This window comes from Vigna unguiculata, chromosome 2 (assembly GCF_037176805.1).
Source record: "Vigna unguiculata cultivar grain cowpea cultivar isolate G323 ecotype 2 chromosome 2, ASM3717680v1, whole genome shotgun sequence".
Classification (NCBI taxonomy): Eukaryota; Viridiplantae; Streptophyta; class Magnoliopsida; order Fabales; family Fabaceae; genus Vigna; species Vigna unguiculata.
Window position 1 is genome coordinate 25,938,213 of NC_140793.1, and position 24,585 is coordinate 25,962,797.

The 24,585-nt window shown below is 30.9% G+C and overlaps 2 protein-coding genes and 1 non-coding gene across 7 annotated transcripts; 1 reads left to right on the plus strand and 2 right to left on the minus strand.

The window, feature by feature from the left end:
- Positions 1-633: 633 nt before the first annotated feature.
- On the minus strand, positions 634-5,883 carry LOC114173622 (putative disease resistance protein RGA4). Of its 5 annotated transcripts, none has more exons than XM_085669927.1 (4): positions 5,521-5,783; positions 5,167-5,216; positions 2,654-5,051; positions 2,215-2,565 (listed from the first exon to the last, which is right to left on the minus strand). In XM_085669927.1, the coding sequence occupies exons 1-3, from the start codon at positions 5,523-5,525 to the stop codon at positions 2,674-2,676; spliced, it is 2,433 nt and encodes an 810-aa protein (XP_085526053.1). In that variant the 5' UTR covers positions 5,526-5,783; the 3' UTR covers positions 2,215-2,565; positions 2,654-2,673. The 5 variants fall into 5 exon arrangements, 3 of the variants coding, with proteins under 3 accessions (XP_085526053.1, XP_085526052.1, XP_027913912.1); XM_085669926.1 differs by having other exon boundaries at positions 5,167-5,231; positions 5,521-5,654; XR_003602531.2 differs by adding an exon at positions 634-890 and having other exon boundaries at positions 2,451-2,565; positions 2,654-5,883.
- Positions 5,884-12,314: 6,431 nt separating this feature from the next.
- On the minus strand, positions 12,315-15,392 carry LOC114168170 (RNA-binding (RRM/RBD/RNP motifs) family protein). Its single transcript, XM_028052912.2, has 4 exons — positions 14,828-15,392; positions 13,512-13,719; positions 12,664-13,167; positions 12,315-12,581 (listed from the first exon to the last, which is right to left on the minus strand). Exons 1-4 carry the CDS (start codon positions 15,354-15,356, stop codon positions 12,497-12,499), a joined length of 1,326 nt encoding a protein of 441 aa, XP_027908713.1. The 5' UTR covers positions 15,357-15,392; the 3' UTR covers positions 12,315-12,496.
- A 75-nt stretch (positions 15,393-15,467) lies between these two features.
- Positions 15,468-15,541, plus strand: TRNAV-AAC (transfer RNA valine (anticodon AAC)). Its single transcript has one exon. It is a non-coding gene; the product is annotated as a tRNA-Val (tRNA).
- The last annotated feature ends 9,044 nt before the right edge of the window (positions 15,542-24,585 follow it).

Here is a 24,585-nt window from a genome sequence, read left to right on the forward strand (position 1 = left end):
GAAAAAATACAGACTAAACACCTGAACAACTATGTAAACGAAGAATTGACATAGTGATCTTTCCTGATGAAATTATTTTCTTCTCTTTATGTTCACTACTACAACCCACTCATCCTACGGAGAAAACAATTAATTGCACCCTTCCCCACTTTGAGAGTTTCTATGCCTTTTTCTATGCAATCCTTAGCTAAAAAAGAGGATAAGAAAGAGTTAATTTTTTAGAAAATTCAAAAATATTAAATTAAAATTATTTTCATTTTATATTAATAAATATTTTAAATATTTTATTTGGATAAAGTATAGTAACCGTACATATCCAGCCCAATAATTGTAAGGTTCAATCAACCTCATGATAAGAAAATATTCTCAAATTCACTTATTGTAAAAAATATTAACACTCATGATAATTTTGATAGTTTGATTACATTCTTATATTAAATATCAGAATATTACATACTAATATTTTTTCATATTAAATATTAACAGAATATTTAGTGTATCAGTTTATATATATATATATATATATATATATATATATATATATATATATATATATATATATATATATATATATATATATATATATATATATATATATATATATATATATATATCACAATTGTTATTAGGTAAGTTGTGATATCGTAAATGATACACTATTATCATATAAGTCTAAGACCCATAGAAGTATTATAAATACACATGTCCATACAATACTTACCTTGAAAATAATAAGTTAAAATCATTTTTTCTAAACTTTGAAAGTTGGAGAGTCATTTATAGGTGGATTTTTCACGTGTTTTGGCCTCCAATGGATCTTCTCCGATCTTTTCTTGTTCTAAGAGCATACATCACGCCGGGTAAGAACATCAACCATCACCAAATACAAACTTTGCTATCAAATATACCAAATAGCATTAGAAACATCAATAAAGAAACAATTATTGCATGCATAAACAAAAGTAACCTAAATAATTCAATGAAAAGATTCTTGCGAGCATCTATAAAAAAAGAAAAGTCTCATCAGCACTAATAGAGAAAATTCTAACAAATTTAAATCAAGAAATAACTTTGATTTTACATCAGTAGATAAATAATATCAATAATGTCAACCACAAAAATAGTCCTATCGAAGTTAACTAATACACAATGGTTTATCCATGAAAGATAGTATTATCGACGTTAGTTAAAAAAAGAAAAACTGGCTACATGAACATTGGTTAAAAAACAATTTCAACTTATATCAACTAAAAATAATCTGTATTAACATCAATGGAAACAAATTATATTTGACATTAATCGAAAAACAATATTAATATTAATAAAGAAAATAATCCTAATTAACATCAAGAAATAAATAATTCTTATATATTAGCAAAAAAATAATCTTAACATGACAACTTTATCATTGTTGAAAAAACACGGTTGAACTTATGATGTACTAACCTCAATAAAATCAAAAAGAATATAAAAAAAAAATAGACATATTTAAATTCACAAGTTTTAAATAGTATTTGAAATTCTCATTTAAAACAATTAAATTACTCTAATTATTTTTAAAATTTCAATTTATTTTAAAAAAATTATATCCAGAAAATCATATCTATTCACACTGTAAAGGAATTTACCAAGTTTATAAAAGTGGTTGTAGGTGTCTTGGAACACATCTTAACCTTTCGATTAAATGCTTAGCTTCTAAATGAACTTTATGTACTTTTATATTTTGAAAAGAATGGGCTGTGTCCAAGAAAAATATTAAGCTTTTATTTTCTGCACCTCCATAATTTTTTTGCACACCCTAAATCTTCAAAATACCCGTTTTCTTTCTGTAAGGGTAACTTTTGAATTAAGGAAAATGATTTATTGACTACTAAATTTTGACAACTTTCTCTCACAACCTTAGGTATCATCTTCTAAGTGGTATTTCTCCTTATCTCATTTTCAATATTTAAAAATCACTTAGAAGATAACACCTCATGTTATAAGAAAAAGTTGTCAATATTTAGTAGTCAAAATATCATTGTTTTTGGATTAAATATCCTAAAACTTTTCCGTAACAGTTTTCCAAAATTTCAGGAGTAAGGCTTTTTAAACGAGATTTTTGGAACAGAATTTTTAGAATATATGAAATGCTTTTGGAGATGTTTCTGACCAAATCCCAAAATATGCACAATTAGACTGTTTGTGGCATAGGCAAGCACTGAAGACAACCGATGAAGAAACTACCCGTGCTGAATAAGAAGGCACCAGGTATGTAGAAACACACTTCATTGGCTAAAGGGAGATTAAAAAAGCTTTTCTTCAACATTTTTCAGAAGCAAACACAGCAAAAGATTAGAGTGTTCCTATGTTAGTGTCAAAAGACATAAACAACAACTATTTGTTAGTAACTGAATCAAATACAAAGATCAAAGCTAAAAAATATAAGACTTTTCTATGTGTAATAGTACCTTGGTCTGTGTTATAATCACATTCAGATATTTGTTCTGTTGTTTAGCGATTCTTGATATAGAAAGTATTTCTTTACCACAATGGCCGCAGGAGAGCTTGATATAGCGGAAAGAACTGTTACAAGGAAAAAAATAATTATATTCACACCGTACAGAATGAAATCAGATGAAAATCTGAATTCTGCAAAGAATCGAGAAAATACCTGCACTGGAATCATAATATTCATCTCCGCATTGGAATAACTCTGATATTGGGGATGGTAGATATGATTGGCCAGTCCTCTCCCGTGTATTCTTGACATCGTTTCTCTAACTCCGGGCAACCTTGAATATCCAATCTTTTCAGAGCGCAAAACTTTAGGCTGGCTGGAAGGCACTTCAATTTTGAACAGTTATACAGAGTCAATTCGCGAAGCAACGCAAGTTTTTGAAAGCAGTCAGGCAAAGAAGCTAGGTTCGGAAGATGCTCAAATTTTAAGGAGTGCAGTGCAGTCACATTTTGTAAAGCCTCATGCAAACCTGCAGACACGAACTTATGACACCCCACAAATTCTAATTTCTCAAGAGAATCTGGCAGTTTGGTTGGGAATATCTCGAGTTTGAAGAGCCTGTGAAAATATAGTTCTTTCAGAGAAGTAAGCCCTTGGAACATCCCATCTGGAAAAAATCTTAACTCTTCGTTATCTTCCAACCACAAGTCTTGAAGACTACTTAGTTTCTTAACTGAAGTTAGTAAATGTTGGTTGCACTTCCCCTGTATGTGTAGATCCCTGATAGATGGAAGACTGGGCAAACCCAACAAGTTAGGACATTCAGCAATTTCAAGTTTGTTAAGTAATGGGAACATGTTTTCCCCGTCCTCCCTCTTCAGTAATCTTTTTAGGTTTGAGAGCTCCTTTAGGAACAGAAATTCTAGAGCAATGAAAACTGCTTCACCATCATAGGAATCCTCCTCGTATAGGTACTCTACAGGAGTCATTTTTGATATACTCAGACTCTTCAAAAAACGTAATTTCCCCAACTGTGGAAGTTTTGAACACATTTTACAATCCTCCAGTTCTAGATATTTGAGAAAAGAACTAGACATCCATTGTGGGAAGCAGGCCCCTTTATATCCTACCACACTCAAACTCGCAAGTTGGTTGGTACTGGGTTCAAGCACTTGAAGAATTTCTTCAACATTTTCTTGCAATTCAGTCGCTTCATTGTTGTCCCATGACAATGACAACCGATTTAGTTGCTTTTCTGACATCTTGGCCTCTTTGGCATCTTCAACACTTCTCACTTTCTCCATATGCTTGATGTCGAGATCTCCTTTAAGCTTGAGTGGTCCCAATTCTGCCAAAAGAAACCCTTTTTTCTCGCAAACTATGTACATGCTTAAATTCCTTAGGGAAGTCAACTTCCCCATTTGACGTGGTAAGCTTGAAAGTGAGCTGCAGCCATTCAAAGATAGCTTTTGTAGAGCTTTCAAACCTATCAAATTTTTAGGCAACTTTTGGAGACGATGACAATGGTCTAACTTCAATATTTGCAAATTCCACAATCTACATAGAGATTTTGGAATAGTTACGAAGTCACCCCCAGAAACATTCAAGTACCTTAGATGTTTTAAACGACTAATTGAAGACGACAAAGTTTCCGTTGGTTCATATTGAAGCACCCGTAAATTATAACATTTCAATACCTGGGGAGAAAGTTGCCCTGTTTTGTACCTTTGTGGTGGCAATAAATAGGTCCTCAGAGATTCGAACCGAAACTGGGCTGAATCTAATTTACTCCTCCAGCTATGCTCCGAGATATGGTGGATTCTCTCAGGCACGGTTACATCATTGTCATTTGTAATGCAACAAACCTCTTCTGCAGCAAACTTTAGAAGATCATGAACGATGTTATGTATCTTGAAACTTGTAACGTGGCTAAACTCATCTGTCTCAATATCCTGAAAAAATGATCTCCAATATAATTCATTCCACATACTATCACCAACATCTAATGTTTCATTGGGTGGAATGAATCCATTCGCCATCCAATGTTCAATTAAATCTTGCTTCCTAATTATTTCATCTTTGGGAAAGATTGCACAATAAACAAGACATTGTCTGACTTTGTGTGGTAAGTTTGAGTAACTTAATATCAGGGCAGGCATTATAGAGTTTTCTCCCTGTGATGATTTCCATGTGTCGCTATTCTTAACATTGGTCCACGTACTTTCTTCCCTATTGAAACGTAGGAAAGCTCCTAGCACTTTTGCTGCAAGCGGCACTCCCCCACATTTCTTTACTATGTCCATTCCAATGTTTACAAGCTCCTCCTGTTCTATTTCGCCTGCTTGAAAAGCTTGTTCTTTAAACAATTTCCAACAATCGTTGTCAGACAGATAAGATAATTCATGAGGTGACACTGTTCCCATCATTGCAGCAACCCTTAAAAGACGAGTAGTGATCAAAATGGAGGCACCCATCGCTCCACAAGCCAAAACCGATTTCAACATCAACCATTTCTCTTGTTGATAATCACACACGTCGTCCAAAACAAGTAGATACCTTTTATTTTGGAGCAGATCTTGAACTTTTGTTAGTAGTGACTCTAGTTCCAAATCTTCACATATCTCAAGAGACAATGATCCAATGATAGCTTTAGTTATTTTGTTTAAATCAAAATCTTCAGTAACACATATCCAAACTCTTGCATCAAAGTGGTTGACTACACTTACATGATTGAAAATGAGTCGGGCAAGTGTTGTCTTTCCAAGTCCGCCTAGTCCTACAATTGGATAGACTGATAAGTTATTAGAACGAGAAGTATGAACATCAGCATTAGCCATTAAAAAGTCTACAATATTTTGTTCATCTTCTTCTCTCCCGTAGACTCGACTTTCAACTATGACTGAGGTGGTTTGGAGTCTTTCATAGACTCCACCACTCCTAGGAGGCTTCGCCGTTAACTGAAACATGTGTCTTGCTTCCGCAATTGTATCTAATCTCTCACATATACTTTTCATTCTCTTAGCAATGGTGTAATGGAAGGCAGCATGCTTGGGACGAAAATAGGATAAGCAAGAACATACCTCATGATATGAACCACACTTGATACCTTGGTACTCCAAGGTCAATTCAGCACACTCGTCTAAGATGTCATTCAGCTCATAAGATGCATCTTTTAGCATCTCCAGCCAATACTTTACTCTTTGGCTTGAGAACTGTTTCTCTGCAGCATCATCAAGGATAGCCTCGATTGAAGTGAGCATGACGCGAAGCTTTTCCAAGTCTGTATTGAAACCCATAAATGATCTCAGCTCTTCTACAGCAAGAGAGGTCAACTTTTCAAGCACAACTCCAAGAATTGCTTCAGCCATCTTCCAAGATCTAACTCACAGAAAAAAGTCAATGCAAGAGAGTTTCAGAATGGGGATGCAATGATGGAAGGCAGAGAGAGAAAAGAATAAAATACACAGGAGAAAAGGTCGGGGGTGTGAACTTAAGAAAACAGGGTGTGAGAAAAAGAAACTCCCATTGCTTTTAGGTTGTATCATTGTGAGGTACTTCACACTCATCAAAACACAAAAATCAACTTTCTGACGGAGAGCTAAACCTATTTTGTTGGGGGTAGATGTAACCACTAAACTCTCATGTATTTGCAAATGTTTTGAATACATAAATGCTTCTTCCATTAATTTTTAGTATTTTTGTTTCTTTACTTAATGTTTGATTTGTTTTAATCATTCATCGCATGACATTTGGGTCATTAGGTATTGAAAAATATCTCTTGAAACCTAGACTTGGAACAAGATATCTAATGGAACTTGTATCTAGGAATGGAGCTTGACCCATTAGTTGTCTTAAACCCTAGTTCGTAAAGCGGATTTACTTATTTAGGGATTCAAGGAATTGACTCTTAATAAGGAAACCTAGGCTCATTCAACTAAGGGATTAGGGCTTGAGTAAACTCGTGGGTTGACATTAATAATTTAATGGAGAACAGTTGAGTGTTTTATATGCTTGATAGTGAAGTCGATGAAATTTAACCCCAACAATATCATTCCACTGCATTTCTTATCTTTTTCATATTCTAAGAGTTTCAAATATCCAATTTCACCTTTTACTTGTTTACACAATATTTACTTTCATGCACAAAAACTCAAATTATGGATTTATTCTTTAGTTTAAATTAGTTATTAATTACACAATTATTTAGTATACACGAGTCTCTTGGGAAACGACATCTCGGTCTTATCGGTTACTACTTGCGCGACTTGGTACACTTGTTAAAGTCTTAGCAATTTCAAGGCTGATAAATTCTTTAATTACCACAATACACCAGATTCAGAACATGTTGAAATTGCATCTATGCATTTCGAAAGAGACGTAGTGCCATGGTTCCAAATGCTCTAGAAGATTGAGGTAGTTACGACTTGGTTAACACTAACCCGAGCTCTAGAATCTCAATTTGGCTCATCTCTCTTTGATTGCCCTATGGCAGAACGGTTTAAACTACAACAAAATGGGTCAATTTTGGATTATTATTTGAAATTCATGTCTCTTGCAAATAGGTCAGAATGATTGACTAAGGAAGCAATACTCAATTGTTTTGTAAGTGGGTTAAATGTTGGTATTAAGCGGGATGTGGTTGCTTTTTATCCACCAAATTTATTATGCGTTGTTGCTTTAACTAAGCTCTATGAAGAAAACTACATGCCTAACCAAAAACCCACTGGGAATTATCCAACCAAAAACAACCATTCACCCTTCGTTGGCTCATCTAACCTCTAAAATTCTCCTAAAAAACACATTAGCAAACACCAAGCCCACTTTACCACTTCTATTACCTACCCCTCTAGGACCATTGTTAAGACTTTGGCAAGTGTACAAAGTCGCGCAAGTAGTAACCGGTAAGACCGGGATATCGTTTCCCAAGTGACTCGTGTATGCTAAATAATTGCGTAATTACTAACTAATTTAAACTAAAGAATGAATCTATAATTTTTACTTTCGTGTAAGAAAGTAAATTTTGCATAAATGATTAAAAATGAACTTTGGTAGTTAAATGCACTTAGTCGATGGAATATATTAGAAATGATATGAATTGATATTGTCGGGGTTAGAATTTGCCAACTATGCTCTCATGCAACTACAATTTTACATCCTCTACATCAATATGCTAATGTCAACCCACAATTCTACTCAAACCCTAATTCCTTAATGGATTGAGCCTAAATTTTTTTATTAAGAGTCAATCCCTTGAACTCTTAATAAGCAAATTCGCTTTATGCATTAGGGTTTAAGACAACCAATGGGTCATGCCCCATTCGTAGATACAAGCTCCATTGAGTTTTCTTGTTCCAAATCAAGGTTTCAAAAGATATTTCCACACCTAATGAACCAAATATCATGCAATAGATGGCCAAATCAATGCAAGCATTAAGTGAAGAAACAAGAAGACTAGCATTTAATGAAAGAGACATTTATATATTCAAAACATTGTAATTACACAAGAGTGCAGTGGCTACATCCAACCCCAACAAAAATAGGTTTAGCTCTCCATTGTCATAGAGAGCTCAAGCTTACAAATGGAAAAGATGAAAAAGAAAGGAGATACAAAGAGGAAGAAGGAGTCGTTCCCATAAGCCCTAACACACCTCCGAGCTCTAAAAAATGAGTTTTCTCGCGCCTCCCACATCTAAAGATGTCTTCCCCTCGAGAATCTAGAAGAAATAGGTTAAATTTTGCCACATCAACACATGTGCCGCTCAGCGCTATCCCCGCACCACTCAACGTCCAAAAAATGCAAGCCAATCAGCGCTCATCGTTGGCTTCTGGTGCTTAGCACCCAAAAATGCGAACCGAATGGCGCTGAGCGCTAGTGCTGAGCATTGGCGTTGAGCGTCTAGAAATGCAAATCAACTAGCGCTCAGCGCTGATTGTGGCGCTTAGCGCTGGAATTTGCGAGACAATTGGCGCTGAGCCTTGACTTTCTGGCACTCAGCGCTGGAAGCATGATTCAGATCTTCAATTTTGGTTTTTTTCCTTTTTCTTCTCTGGTTGACAACTTCTTTGGCTTGAAACAAAAGCTTCCTATCATGAAATTGGACACAAAAATAGGGATTAGTGGTATAATTAGATTTATGTAATCCATATTGTATTTATTCGCAAAAGCAAAGTAAAAGTGAGGATTAAGTGGGTTAAAAGCTCAAGAGGAGTTGATTATGTTAGCAAAAGATAGCCAAGTTAATGGTAAAAATCTACATTATCAACTCCCCTAAACTTAAAACCTTGCTTGTCCTCAAGCAAAAAGGTAACTTGGCCTAGATGAACAACACAATTGCAATGATCTAACAACTCAAGAGAACATATTTAAACAACCAAAACAATTGTCAATCATGCTTGCTCTTATTTGAAAGATTGTTTGGCACATGTGTTTCATTAGCATGGCAAGCTTAAGCTATGGTGCTCACAAAACAAAAGCTTCACAAGTGCATGCTATGGTGCTCATATTTATTACTTGCTACGTTCGACCGGTGCACTTGTCGTTTTCCACTAAGGAAGCAAGAAGAGAACAACAAAAGCCTATAAAGCAATTGATACCATCACAACTCTAAAGAGAGGATAAAACGGAGCAAAAGATCAAGAGATGAAGAAAACATATGGCGGAGAGAAAAGGTGAAGAAAGAATCGAGAGAATAAAATTGATTTAGAATATGTGTTTATGTGGCCAAGGAAAAGAGAATATATACATATATAAACACAATAACATAAACAAAACTACTTAGATGCATTAAACGAAGATAGGAAACGCTTGAGCCCAACAAATAATTGTTATCACTCTTTCCTCGCCAACTAAGTATGTTGATAAACTCCTCAAGGAAGTTAATTTCCCTGTATGTATCGTGAAACTCTTAACTTTGCCAAATTTATTTTTCTCAAGGTCTTGAAAAAGTGATCTTTAGTATAATTTATTCCACACACCATCACCAACATCTTCAGCATCTAACTTTCCATCAGATGAAATGAATTCATTAGGCATCCAAAGTTCAGTTAAATATATATTTTTTTTATTATTCTTTCACCTTTCGAAAATATTGCACAAAATAAGGAAAAAAAATGTGTGAGAATCATTAGGTTATATGAATGATATATATATAGCAATTAATACAAATCCTCTAAATACTAAAGTAAATCTCTGTTCTTCTATTTAAATAGGAATAAGATCCATTATGTACCTGCAGTGCACAGGGCACAGCAATCATAATATGCAGAATGAAGAGACAGAGAAACGGGGAATGTGAGCTATTATTGGCTACTCCTTGGTTCTCTAACCTCAATGCACACTCGTCCAAAATGTCATCAAGAATGTAAGAGGCTTCTTTTAGCTTTTGTAGCCAATCCTTTATAGACCTGTTGGAGAATTGTTGCTCCTCAGCATCTGCAAGGGTAGCCTTGATCGTGGTGAACAAGCTGGCAAGCCTTTCCAAGTCTTTATCAAAATCCAAAAACAATCCCAACTCCTTTTCAACAAGTGTGTTCAAATTGCCTACCACAATTTCAAGTACTGCTTCAGCCATCTACCAAATTCTTACTCACGAAATGAAATTGCAAGAGAGATTGTATGCTTCAGAAATGGAAATTCAATGATATCTTAAAGTGGTAAAACGAAAAGGCAGAGCAGATTTAGAGCTGCATTATTGAAAATTTGAAGATTCAGTGTCTTGCAAATTGACTTGTGGAATTTTATGGTCCATCCGCCGTGAGAAGAAGAGTCATCGATACTTTATTAATAATTGATTTGAGTAGATTTGAAAGGAAAGTTTATGTTATTCTTTTTAAAGAGATTTGAAAGTGATAATAGAGTGAATTTGAGAATAAATTTTATAAAAATTTATGAAAGATTTGACTAATGTGATAGATAAAAAAATGTTTTAATAAATAGAAATTGAAGATTACTAAATTATCCTTCATATAGTAAATATAATATAAAATAATTTTTGAAGAAGTTAAAATAATAATTTTTAAAGAAGAGGTTAATGAATAGTTTTGAAGAAAAAAAAATTATTATAAAAAATAAAGAATAAAATGCATTTGCCATAAGAATAAACATAAAACATTTAGATATTAAATAAAATAATGGTTAAATTAAAATGTAAAAAATAATAATCACATTTTATTATTTATTTTGTATTTTTAAAATAGCTTTGTTTTCATCTTGATTTACTTATTTTTCCATGTTATTTAGAAATTAATATATGAATAAAAAATTCAAAATTTTTTGACAATGAAGGAAATTCCTTTATGGGAAATGTTTGGTAATCTCACAGAGTCTACCATTTTCATCTCATTGTTAGCGTGCATGATCCATTGAGGCTACCATTTTCATTTTTATCTCAATGTTTGCACTATAATATGGATCTATTTTCATTTTCGTTTTTCAACTCTGATCCATCATTCTTGTTGCTACCATGTATAGGATAGTCACCGCAAGATCCATTTTTTCCGCTTTTTTTCAAAAGAAAATCACACTTCAGTCTGCTGCATTTTCCACATCTTTGCTTTTCGAATAAATTCAAATACAAGTTCTTGTTATTCAATGTTTCATTGAAAACTAGTGGAAATGGCGTTCTCCACAATTCTGTCAACCATTGCACACCACCTTCGATACAAAATAACGACTTTAAAAAAGTTTCAAAATAATTGGAACTGGTTCCATGGATAAGGAAATGGGTTCCAACACAGGCATGGGTTGTATTTAACCACTCAAAGATTCAGTTCCAACATATCCATATCCAATTTCCAATACTCCAATTTCAGAGTCCTGTATCCATTGCATTCCATAACACTATCTTCCCACTGCCTTAGTCACCATGGAGGTGCGCAACCCATCCCACCCTTACTCCTTCTCCACCATCAACCAGAATCTTTCCTGCATACACGTGAAAATAATATGATTATAAAGCAGGATTATTATGATAAAATGTGATTTATCACCCTTAAATATACGTCCCTCAAACGAGATGGGAATAATCTCGCAAATCGTTAAATACGAACAACCATACTAAACACAAATTCATCTTCGCTAATTCTCTTTCATAGTAAATAAATCCATAAGAACATGGTCTAAATGTTTATTAACTTTATTTTCTCTATTTTATACTAAATATCAACTCATTTATTATAACCACGTTGTAAATTTGTAAAGACATGCTTTTAAATATATTAAAAAAAATATTTAATTGATATTTTACTAAAAAATAATACAATAAGTAAAAATGTCAAACATAAAGAAAAGTTATAACGAGTTATAAATTGTTATTTGTTTTAAATAAAATAATAATGTACTTTTACCTTTTTCTTTTTTCTTTTTGCTGGTTATTGTGCTTTTACTTTATAAGAAACTTCATGGTTTTTTCCTTTCAGCATTGATTATTATGTTTAACTATCATGTAAAGACTCATAGTTGATCAATGTATGATAGGACGGCTATCAAACTAGCCTTAGGATTAAAGGCATATAAAGAAATATATTATATATGAAATTTACAAAGAAAATACAAATAAAGATTACACACAGCAAAGTTCGTAGTGAAAATTAAAAATTTAAGACTTGCATTTCAAAAAAGAAAAAGGAATATATATATATATATATATATATATATATATATATATATATATATATATAAATAAAACTACCTTTGAAGAGAAAATGCTGATATAGTGCAGTAGTATCAACTAAACCATTAGCTTAGCATATGCTTAGGCTTATGAAAAACGATTATGGTTAGATATTCAGTCCAACTGAAATATTTTACTTATACTTCTCTTTGCATGGAACTATGCACTAAAACCCCTCAAATCCCACCAATAATACATTGAAATGCCGACAAAGAATGCTTTGATATTGATAAAATCAATAATATAGGATCGCCAATTTATGGACAATACTCTTATGCTACAATTTGATTGTGCACTAACATGGTCAACTAGAAAGTCCCATCGCATGTAATACCGAACGTGTTTGAAGATTTAGACTCTGCCATTCTCCGTCATTACCTAATTCCTAACTATCTTTTGAAGGAAGTGTAGCTTTTGATCCGTACTTGGAGAAAACATCACTTAATACAGCCTTCTCCCTTATCTTTAACCTGCGCCATAATCAAACAAGTACACATCAGAAAACAACACCAAAACATGAAAGTGGTGCTATAAAATGCACAGGGATTTCACCTTCTTGAGGATCCAGGAATATCTAAAGGTTTTTTGGCTTTCTCTTTGGAAGTTGATTTTTTCTTCCGGGCATTTTCTGGTTTAACCTTGGCAAATGACTTCTTTTCCTCTGTGGAGTTTCTGTCAACCTGCTCTGAGGGAGGTAAATTAGTTTCAGAATGGATCCTCAATTGCGCACTATCATCACCATCCACTCTCAAAGCAGTAACGGACTCTGAAATACCCCCATCATCTTCCTGTTCTTCTCCATCCACCAGATTGTCCAGGTCATCCAAATCATCTGAATTGGTCTCATCCCATGAATTGAAGGGAGAATCATCATCGCTGTTGGAATCCTCATTTGAATCTTCTTCAAATGTAGTGTCCATGTGCTGTCGAGCAGCACTCAGGTTTTCACTTATTTTTAGAGATGGAGATAAAGACTGTGCATTTAGAATCTCGCATTTTATCTGCTTCTGAATTTTCCCAAATGTTATAGTTTGTCCCGTGTATAACTCCACAAACCTGAGGGAAAGAACAATGGAATTGGTAAGATACTAGTATGGAATTAGTAAACAACTCTGACATCGTATCCCGGCAGGATATTCTTTCAATAACAAAAGCGCAACAACAATTAAAAATAGCACAGATCCTTATGCCCCACATATTCGCCAATTTCATTTTAGCAAGTTAAAGTAGCATGAAGAAGCTTGAATGAAAACAAATCACCACCCTCATAATTTTCTTATAACAAAACATCTTGCACTGCATGTAATAGACAACTTACTCTTCCCATATGCTCCATTATTATTTTTCTTGGGGTTGGGGGTTGGGGTTGGAACAGACACAATATTGAGGTTATAACGCACCTAACTGCATCTTCTTCACGCTTGAAATCAACAAAAGCAAAACCTTTGCAGATTGGATCCCTTGTCTTTTTGTTTCCAATGACAGCTGGGGCAATATTAATTATGCCCGGAATCCCTTGCAAAGCTGATTTCAGATCTCTAAGGATGTTTTTCTTCTTCGGTAGGTTCACCAATCGCACTCGACTTCCAATTGGAACCAGTTTGGTCTCTGTAAAATTCCATGTCAATAAATAGCCAAATTTCAAATCATAGGCTCAATGTAATAAATTAAAAGCAAACACTTTGCAACTCAATAGTTCGGGCATTGGTTTGTTATTCATTCAAAAGCCAACAGACAACAACACAGAATATATGATACTAGACCCCAGCATTTATTTTCACGTCTTTAAATTCGTCTCACAATCACCGTAAAACGATGTAGTTAGTGCATTCCTCAATGAATAGATTATTTAGGGGTAGTAACTAATCAAAATAAGCTTTAAATGTATACAAAGAAATGTTAACAGACTCGCTGTTTAAAACACAGCAATATCAGGTGAATTCTACCTTGTTCAAACAACATTTGATCTTGTTTGAAATAAACTTCTCCATGAGCACTTACGAGAAAAGAATAAACGAATGTAAAATGAAATAAACTTTTCCTCTGAAAGAAATATCTTGTACATAAATTAGAATAAAGTTTTGAAAACGCTAAGTTAATTTGAGCTTGTGAAAAAGTCCCCTTTATTTCACCTCTTTCTTTTCTTATTAGTAATACTATGAAGAAGTTTATTCAAATAGAACTAAAGCGAAAATTCTATGGGAGTAACAACAAAATTCAGTGTCCAGAAGAGAGTGCCGACACCATTCTTCAATGTATATACATTTACTCATGTAACTAACCACATGGATAAAGGCTTATCTAGCCATACAAAAAACTTAGATATAATTTCTTTCTTTTTAAGTGTTTCTGTTATTATTCTCCCATTATAATTAGAATTGTCTCGTGCATAACAAATTTTGTGTTAAAGGTCGATATAACATCCAAAATTAAACTTCAATTCTAATTAAAAAACAGTAGCAAAACCACCTAAGCAGTTGCATTTTGCAGTAGCCAGTCACACAACAAAACTCAAGCAGCTATATCTACACAGGTTGACATGCACAAACGAAAAGTAAAACAAAAACGCTTTACACATACACTGGCAAGAAACACGACACATGACTAGTGACATGAACATCATCCCAAAGTAAATAACAGAATAATTTCATCAAACCAATCAACTATGAACTAATTTGAACACAACAACCCAAAAACAGAGTTATTGGCGGCTAACCTTTCTTCTTTTCATCTTTTTCAGTGGAAGCATGCTTCACAGGGTTGCTCTTAAGCCTCTTCAAGTTCTCAGCCTGAGCTACTCTACTCTGACGAATTTCCTCGAGCAGCTTATCCTCAACCGAAGTGTCGTACACTTTCCCCTCACCAAATCCCTTCGGTCTCTTCTCGAACCATTTACTCATCTTCTCCAACGGAAGCATCCCCTCATCATCGTCATCATAATCAAATTCTTCTTCTTCGTCATCGAATCCATCACTTAAGTCATCGTCGTACTCCTCTTCGTCTAAATCATCGTCTGCCACGGCCACTTCAGAGCCTCCGGGCCGCTTCTTCTTTGCGGCGACCGCGACAAAAGCGCGGTCGGAAAGCTTCGCGCAGGGTTGCCGGAATTGTCGGAACACGAACTTCGAAACGAAAGAGAAGTGAAAACTAACGGCACGTGAGGGTGCCAGAGAGTGACACGTGTGAGCGCGAGAGAGAAGAGGCACCGAATTGTACGGTGCCGGAAATGCAGTTGAACGGAGCATTGTTCTCCTACTTCGTCTTTTGGATACGTTGCCAGCACCAGAATAACTTATATAACCTTTTAATTACAGTTTTGGATATATATAAATTATATAGAAAGCAAGAAACAACAAGGTGTCGTGGTGTAGTTGGTTATCACGTCAGTCTAACACACTGAAGGTCTCCGGTTCAAGTCCGGGCGACGCCAACTCTTATTGTTTTTTTGTTGTATATTTGTTTTACACATTTGAATGGTTTCCATTAGTTTACATAATTTAATATTTTTAATTTAAATAAATTTCATTTTAATATATTTTGAATGATAAAAAATAGCATGAGAAATATTAGATAATTTTTTTTTCATCATTAATAAATTTTTTAATTTATTAGTATTTTTATTATAAATTTAAAAATAACTTTTAAAACAGAATGGTCAAGTAGAAGTAGGGGTAAAATTTTCTACTTAACATTTAACAATGAAAATTTCACTCAAAGGAAATAATATATATATATATATATATATATATATATATATATATATATGAAAATAAAAAAAAACTAATTAAAAGAGTGAGCAAAATTCTATGCAATCAAAACAAGAAAAATCTCTATAATATATACTTAAATTTATTATATAATATTTATTGTAGATGGGCTCTGGTTTTTTATTTTGTTTCCAAGAGTTTCTCATCTTTTTCTAAAAGCCCATTACATTTGACCAGAAATGTAACATCGAATGTGGACCGGGTCATATTGAATCAAACAGTTAGAGGTGGGCTTGCCATGAGATCTAGTTCAATCTCACACAAACATAGTCATTTGAGCAGAAACCAAGACAAAAGCAGAATCTTGAAGAGTTGTTGTTTCAGTGATGCCAGCACAAATTATTTCAACAAGAAGATTTTTCATTTCATCAACTTGAAAATGATAAGGTCGTTGATGATTTCACCCCATGTATGTGTGAGTGCTCCCAATAACGCTCATCTTGACTTTTGCCAACATCATAGCCTACCCCTTTTGGTCACATGCCCATTACCACACCACCTGCATCATCTAATCTCTCTTCATGTGTCTGTCCATTTCCACATGTCTGCATTTCACCATTTTCTCATTATACTCTCTCTCTCTCTCTCTCTCACACACAACACTTCATCACTACTTAACAGCCATGCATCTCTGTCGGCTGATACCATACGATTTCACTTACATTTTTCTGCTCCCTACCAAACACTATACATCCTGGTCCATGTCTCATGTCTTGCTTCGATACTATTAATAATGAACGCTCCTTTATCTTGATTTGATTTATCAAACACCTTCTAAGCATCAAGAATTTAAAGGTAAATCTAAATCTCACTCTCGAATAAAAATAAAAAAGTTGAATATGAGAAATATATTCATAAATTTTTCATTGTTTTAAAGTATTTTGTTGAGAGTGACGTTAATTTTTTATTTGAATTAGACTAATGTCTTATTAACATTAGTGTCATATTTTTTTAATAAATTTTTTTCAAAAAACTCATGATCAAGTAATAGAGGTTGTGGATTCAACTCTCCGTACTAAAACTTGAAATATAAAGTTGGTTTGATAAATCTAAAAGTGGGGATATAAGAGGTTGTGAGTTCAACTTTCTTTGATAACAAATATTAACGATTAACATGCATTATCTCTGATCGGAAACCTAAACACATAAATCAAAATCAATAACAAGTTGGATTCTTAACCTTTTCCTAACGTTAAACAGCGACAAGCATGAGTGACACCATATATACACTCAAACTATGCACGTTTGTGGGGGCGTTGGAACTATTATTCATGCATTCATATGCATACATATATTGTAGTTAAGTTAGGTAGAGTTTTCCATCAATGAGTTTAGTGTTTGATAAAAAGAAAATTTTATAGTAGGTTATGAATTATGTGTTGCATAAGATGGATGAGTGGTAGATATAAAGAACCCCATCAAACAGTGAATGCATCTGGGGTTGGCTTGGTAGTAGCACTAGTGGACAAGTCCATGTACCTTCCTGAAAAACCCCAACCCTTTACTCAAATTCTAGATCATGCAACCTTTGAATTTATTATCTTACTTCCTTATCCATCCAGCTTGCTTATGCTACATGTTTGGCATATATAATATATTATTATTTCTTTGTCTAATAAAACAATCACCATTCCATATGTTCAAAATTCACACATCACTTCAACTTAAAATTAAGACTTACTTTACTTCAAGTATAATAAATTAATTTTATTTCTAATAGATGCAGATTTCGAGAAATGTTTAAATTATAAATATTCTATAACATTTTATATATTTTTGTAAATGGATTATTCGGCATCCCACATATCTTTTATCTTATGTTTCATTTTAGTTATTTTTAATAATATCTTCGCATTTAAATTAAAAAAATAACGTTATATGTTTCATATATTTTTTTTTAGTTTAATTTTACGTGCTACTTGCAAATAATTAATATTGCTTTATATCACCTTTTTAATTGTTTGTTTCACATGGAGAATCAAAATTGTTTGTTATTTACCTCATACCTGTTTGTGTAAAGCGAATCATGTTAATTGTTTGTTTTACACGGAGAATAAAAATTGTTCTTAATTACCTTATACATGTTTTATTAAGGAATTTTGGGCAGAAATAATGTAAACATAATTTTATTATATGTAATTATTTAAAATTATTTATCTGTACTTCAAAAGAAATAGATACTAGGATTCTTGATTCATGCCAGTTGTACATATACACGGGACGATCCGAAACGTACAGGCAAATATGATGACCAAATCAGAATCTATCATTCGTGTCTTCCATATAAAATAAATTTATTTGAGTTAAACAGATCAACAATTGATAATAACACTTTAAAAATATTTATAATTTAAATTCAAAATTTAATTAAACTAAAATAGTTACTTATCTAATTGAAATTACTATTAGTTTATCAAAATTTAATAAATCATATTGAAATTTTAATCTCTCACTCCACTTTGATCTATTTTATCTAGTCCGTCAAAATCCCATTTAATTTATCATATTTTTTACGCAACTAATGATGAGATGGATTAAAATGAATCGATATCACTCGTTTTTTTTCTCTATTATTAACTCATTGGTATATATAGAGTGTAGTGTGTAGTGTATAAGAATTTGGGAACTAGCGTCAATCAAAAGCTTAAATTAAGCCTTTAGGTTGAATTCATGTATCTAGCATCATTGAAATGTGTATACATAGTGACAAATATTACAACATTATTTATTGAAACTTCCATAATTTCATATGACCAAACCTTAAATGGTGCTAAAGAAAATCATAACGTGAGTTTGACATTCAATATCCTACTAATACCTAAATTATAGTCTTAGCCTTAGATTCATAATTATATTCGCACATTTAATTAAATCGCCAACCCACAGTTTAAACCACACAATGGGTCATATATATATATATATATATATATATATATATATATATATATATATATATATATATATATATATAAAGATGTTTCAATTTTAAAAGTTCTAAATTCATCTATATAGAAAAGGAAAATATAGAAAGAATAATGAAGGTATAATTAACAGAGAGATATGTGTGTGATGTGAAATTAGGGGAGCATTGACATACAATTATTAAATGCTTAATCAAACTTTATTAAAACATTTTCAAGATCTTGACACTTATGATAACCCACAAATCAATAAATCAAAAAAGAAAAGAAAAGGAGAGGAAAAACAAAGAAAACCCCATGACATCACCTTGACGCGTTTATTATATATATAACAAAGGCTATTGTTTTATATTTATTTATTATTTTTCCAAATCAATTATTTGGTCAGACATCTCATGATGAAATTTGAGAATTTTGCAGTAAATATCATGACAATGTTTATATTTAATGCTGTAGGTTAAATAATAGCAAGCTAGTAGATTGTATAGTGTGACCTATAAAGTATTAATAACACATTTAATTTCCATATTATTAAACTTGTTCTTTTTTTCTCTTATCTTTAGTCTATTGTTTATCTTTCCCACTAAAAAAGTGTATTGTTTATATTATCTAACTGCCCCCTTTTAATTAGTAGATGCTATATTATATTGAATCATTTTACTTCAAATATAGCTAACACTACAAAAGTATAAAATGTCATGTAAAATAGAAGTTAGTAACAAGTTTGTTTATCTTAATTATACAATATATATATATATATATATATATATATATATATATATATATATATATATATATATATATATATATAAATTCTTGTACTGATTTATTCTTAAAATATAATATAAAATTATTTTATTCTGTTGTACTACTTTTTTGTCATATACAGATAGCATATACGCTGAATGTAAATGATTTCACCGGTGGCCGATGATTGAAGGGACAGGGGTGACATGCGCCCAAAAGATTTTTAAATTTTTTATATTATATATTAAAAATTTGATTTTTTGAAAATTTTGAAATTATATGTATGTATTGAAATTAGATAGATATTAAATTGAATATTCTTTTTATAAAATTCAATATTTAATGTTGATAAATATTAAAATATAATATCAAATATAATAAAAAATAAAAATATTTTTATTTTTTTATTGTCTTTTAAGTTTCTTATTAATTATATTAATCTCTTACTTTTACATATTTTATTTTTGTTTCTAAAAAAAAAAAGTTATTTGTTTAAAATTCTCGTATGTTTTCTTTTATTTTTTGAAAAATAAAAAAAGTAACTATCATATCTTATTTGACAGTAAAATATTAATTTATTAGTGAATAATTTTTTTATCTCATGAGTTGTTTGTATTTTGTATATTTTTTTATTTGGAGTATATAAGATAATGTAATTTATTATGTGTTTTTTTCATAACCGATCTTTAATTATGACTTGATTACCGTATATTTTTCTTTTAGTAATTACATCTCTCAATTTCTTATTAGATTATGATAAATTATTTTTAATCTTAATTTTTTTAAAAAAAAGTATATTGACGAAGAATACAAATACAATGGTAGATTTATTTTTTTAAAATAATAAAAATGAAACTACCATCGAAGATGAAAACATGATGAATTCGACTTCTTCACATATTCTGAAGCATATGATATTATTGATCCAATTGTTCAATTAGAGGAGTCATTTCCTAAGATGCAAAGAATTACATGTGAGGAGTCCAAATGTGAGTCTGAGTCCTACATTGAGTAAAAATATGAGAAAGTTAAGCACCATTTAAGGATGAAGATCCATAAATCTACCACCTTAAGGTTTTGGATTAAGAGTGGTGTCAATCTCTTATATTTTGTATCTTCCAGTAATCCTCTCTCGAAATACCTAACAATGTGAGGTGATTGACTTAGACAAGGCTCTGTAAGTCAAGAAAGACCTAAGAACGTGTGGTGGTCGGCTTAGACAAGGTCCTATATTGAAAGTCTTCTTGACAGTGGGTCAGGTCTTCAAATATTAAATGAGTCAAGAGATGAAATTAGAAGAACTTGTTTAAAATAGGATCCATATTTTTTAAATTTTAGTCAGCAAAGCAAAAGAAGATTAATTTAAAATTTCAATATCGACATTTTATTATTGATGTTCCTAACTATTTAGACTTGAACAATTTATTCATCATGCTTGAATTATGTCAATGTTTTGCAAGAGTTGGAAAATCAAGGACATGCATTGATCATATGGTTCGTCTTATTTCAACGCTTTTTACTTCTACAACTATAATAAAAAGATAATTTTTTATATCAAAATGAATTTCTTACTGATAATATAGTTATTTATGTTGAAAAAAACTAGTTGAAAATTTTAATTTTAATTCAATTATTAATAAAGTCAAGAATCTGAAGGAATGAAAGACGATATTTTATATATTTGAGATTTCTTTTATATTTACGAGGAAATTTATTTCTTTAAATCTAAACTTTTAAATTAAAAATAATCCACCTTCTATATTCAATATAAAAAACAAACACATGTTCAAAATATATAACTATAACTTAGTTGACGCTAATTAAATAAATATAGATGTATAAATATTAAAAATAAATGAGGTTAACATCTGTTTAGTTCATATTAACTTTATTTATTTTATTTTTTATTAGTGTTTAATATTAATTTAAATAAATAAAATATTAAAAATAAAAAAGGTTAAGATTTGGTAATTCCACACTAAACTTATTTATTTTAATATTTTATTTATATTTAGGTTTGCAACTTAAATATTTAAAAATTAAAAATAAATAAGGTTAACATTTATTAAGTTAATACGCTAAGCTTATTTTTTTTAATATTTATTTTAGTTAGTATTTGTGAAATAAAGGAAATATTATTTTGTATTGTATTAGAGTTGGCTAAGCCGGAGAACCTATGCTAAAAGTTAATTTATACTGCAGTGTTTATTTGTAAAATATTTAGTTTTCAAATTTTAATTTTAGTTTTCACAATTTCTATTAAATTTTAGTTTTCACAATTTTCTATTAAATTTTAGTCAATTATCATTTTTGAATAAAATAAAAATATAGGCATTACTTTATTAAATATATAAAATATGAAATATTATTTATTAAAAACATAACAAGGTAAATATTTATTTAAAACTAAAAGCATCTAAATATAGTATTATTGAAGAGAATGAGATGAGTGTGAGTGTCTGCTTTAAAAATAAAAAATATATAAATATCATTTAACATTTTTGCATTAAATATTTCACTTTTATTTGCTAAAAAGTTATTAAACCAGTAAAAAATAAATCTAAGTTATTTTTATAGCAGAAATACAATATTTTTTAACAATTACTTAGTTTATGCGCTGATAAAAAATGATTAATAAAATTCTTTATAAGGACGTTTTTATTTTTTATTTTTTACTCTCTTATAATTTCCTTTTATTTTCTTACCGTAATACATATTTTATTTTCACCTCAGATATTTTCAAATAAATCTGGTCCATGAAATTACATTTGTTCAAGGACAGACGGGATACCCACAATTACTTTTATTCAACGGTTAATGTATTGTTATTGATTAATGAAAAAACAGAGAAAAGTTATATATTTTTGGATAAAATACTCCAATGATTCATGTTTTTGTTGAAAAATCTCAAATAGGTCATAAGATTTTTTTTAATCTCAATTAGGTCCATATTTTTGAAAATGTGTAACGATTAGGCCCATTCCGTTAGTATAGAGTTAACGGTGTTAAAGATGTGCCACGTGTCAGCTCCACATTTTTTTGAATTTTTTTAATTTTTTTTTGAAAATTATTCATGACACGTGTCACGTCAATATTGTGCCACGTGTCAAGTCAGTAAGGTGACACGTGTCAAATCGTCTGAATCTCAATTTTGTCCATATATTTGTTATTTTTATTGCATTTCAGTCCATTTTTTAAAAAATTTTAAATATATCTATTTTAACTTTTTACAAAATTGCTTTAAAATTTTATATTTAAATTTATAAAATTGTTAATTTTAAACCAACTCTAACATTTGTATATAAATTATTTAAAACAATTTTGTAACAAGTTAAAATAAATATTTTAAAATTTTAAAACAAAATATAAAATAAACTTAATATTATTAAAATGTTTAATAAAAATATCATTATAAAATTTATATAAAAGTTAAATTTGATCTCAATTTGGAGTGGATGAAATTGAAAATTAAAAAAAATGGACTGAAATATAATTAAAATAACAAATATATGGACCAAATTGAGATTCAAACAATGACTTGACACGTTTTACCTTACTGACTTGACACGTGACACAATATTAATGTGACACGTGGCGTGCATGAATAATTTTCAAAAAAATATTAAAAAAATTCAAAAAAATTCAAAAAAGTTCAAAAAATTCAAAAAAAAATTTCAAAAATTCAAAAAAATGAGAAGCTGACACGTGGCATATCCTTAACACCGTTAACACCATACTAACGGAATGAACCTAATTGTTACACATTTAAAAAAATATGGACCTAATTGAGACTAAAAAAAATCTTAAGACTTATTGAGATTTTTCAACAAAAACATGGACTAAGAGGTATTTTAACCTATACTTTTTTAACAGACAATAAAGTCTTATTTTCAAACTTTTTTTTTTTACGGACTTCATTTTAAAAAAATATATATATAAGATTAATTTGCTTACGCATAATAATAAATGTACCCCTTCAAAGCTAATTCCACAAAGAATATTTTGCCCCATTCAAAAGGCTCGAAATATATTTACTCTAAATTCAATTGCTTCATTATTAGTCAAGGTTGGTGGCTTAACAATTCAATTTATACTTCGTCACTCACGTTTAATCCTTGTCAAAACATATTATAAATCAACAAAAAATAGTTATCCAACATTTTTATTTATGAAAAAATTAATAATATAGATCAAATTAAACTTAAACTTGTAAACGTCATATATTTGTTATATGTTTTAGTAACGTAACTTTCCATTTTGAACGGCTTAAAATTAATCAAATAGAATATTTCATCATAATATTCAAAATAGGTGGTCTAGTATATAAAGTATATTGATACAGTCTTACAGAAGATAGGACTATAAAAATATATGATTTATACATGCAACTTAAGTTAACCAACCCTATACAAAACTAACCACTTACTAAAATTCTCCTTGATCTTCCACTACTATAACAAATAGCTCGTCATACTCCAGAGGTGCCTCTACACCTGCAACTTCATCTGCTCCCACCAAATATGTGATCATCACAAAAGAAGAAATGAACAATACAAGAAGACACAAAACACATAACATAGTAAACTAGTGTACAAAAAAATATTTATACATATATTTATATCATGCCAAAAACCTTCAAGCATGGTATATAACATCTCTATATCTATAATAACACAAACAGTTGACACTAAACTTCAATTATTTGTATACATACATTGATATTGGATCCAGGTAAGTTGTACACTTGTTGTGGCATCTCATGCTGTACAGAGCGATAAACAGAGAATTATACTCTACCACCTAAAAGATTAGCTCGTTAACACCTTTGGTCAAGGCTCCTGCTCCTCTCACCATATACCCTATTCCTCTCTACTTGAGAATTTGAATGGTTATTAAAATGTCAGGATAACTTCCAAGACGATCCCCATATCAATGCACACACTACTACAATCCACAACTAATTTTCCTTGAATTAGTATGAAAAAATTCTAATTCATCAACTATCTCTCAAGCAATCATAATGAGAACCATAAACATAC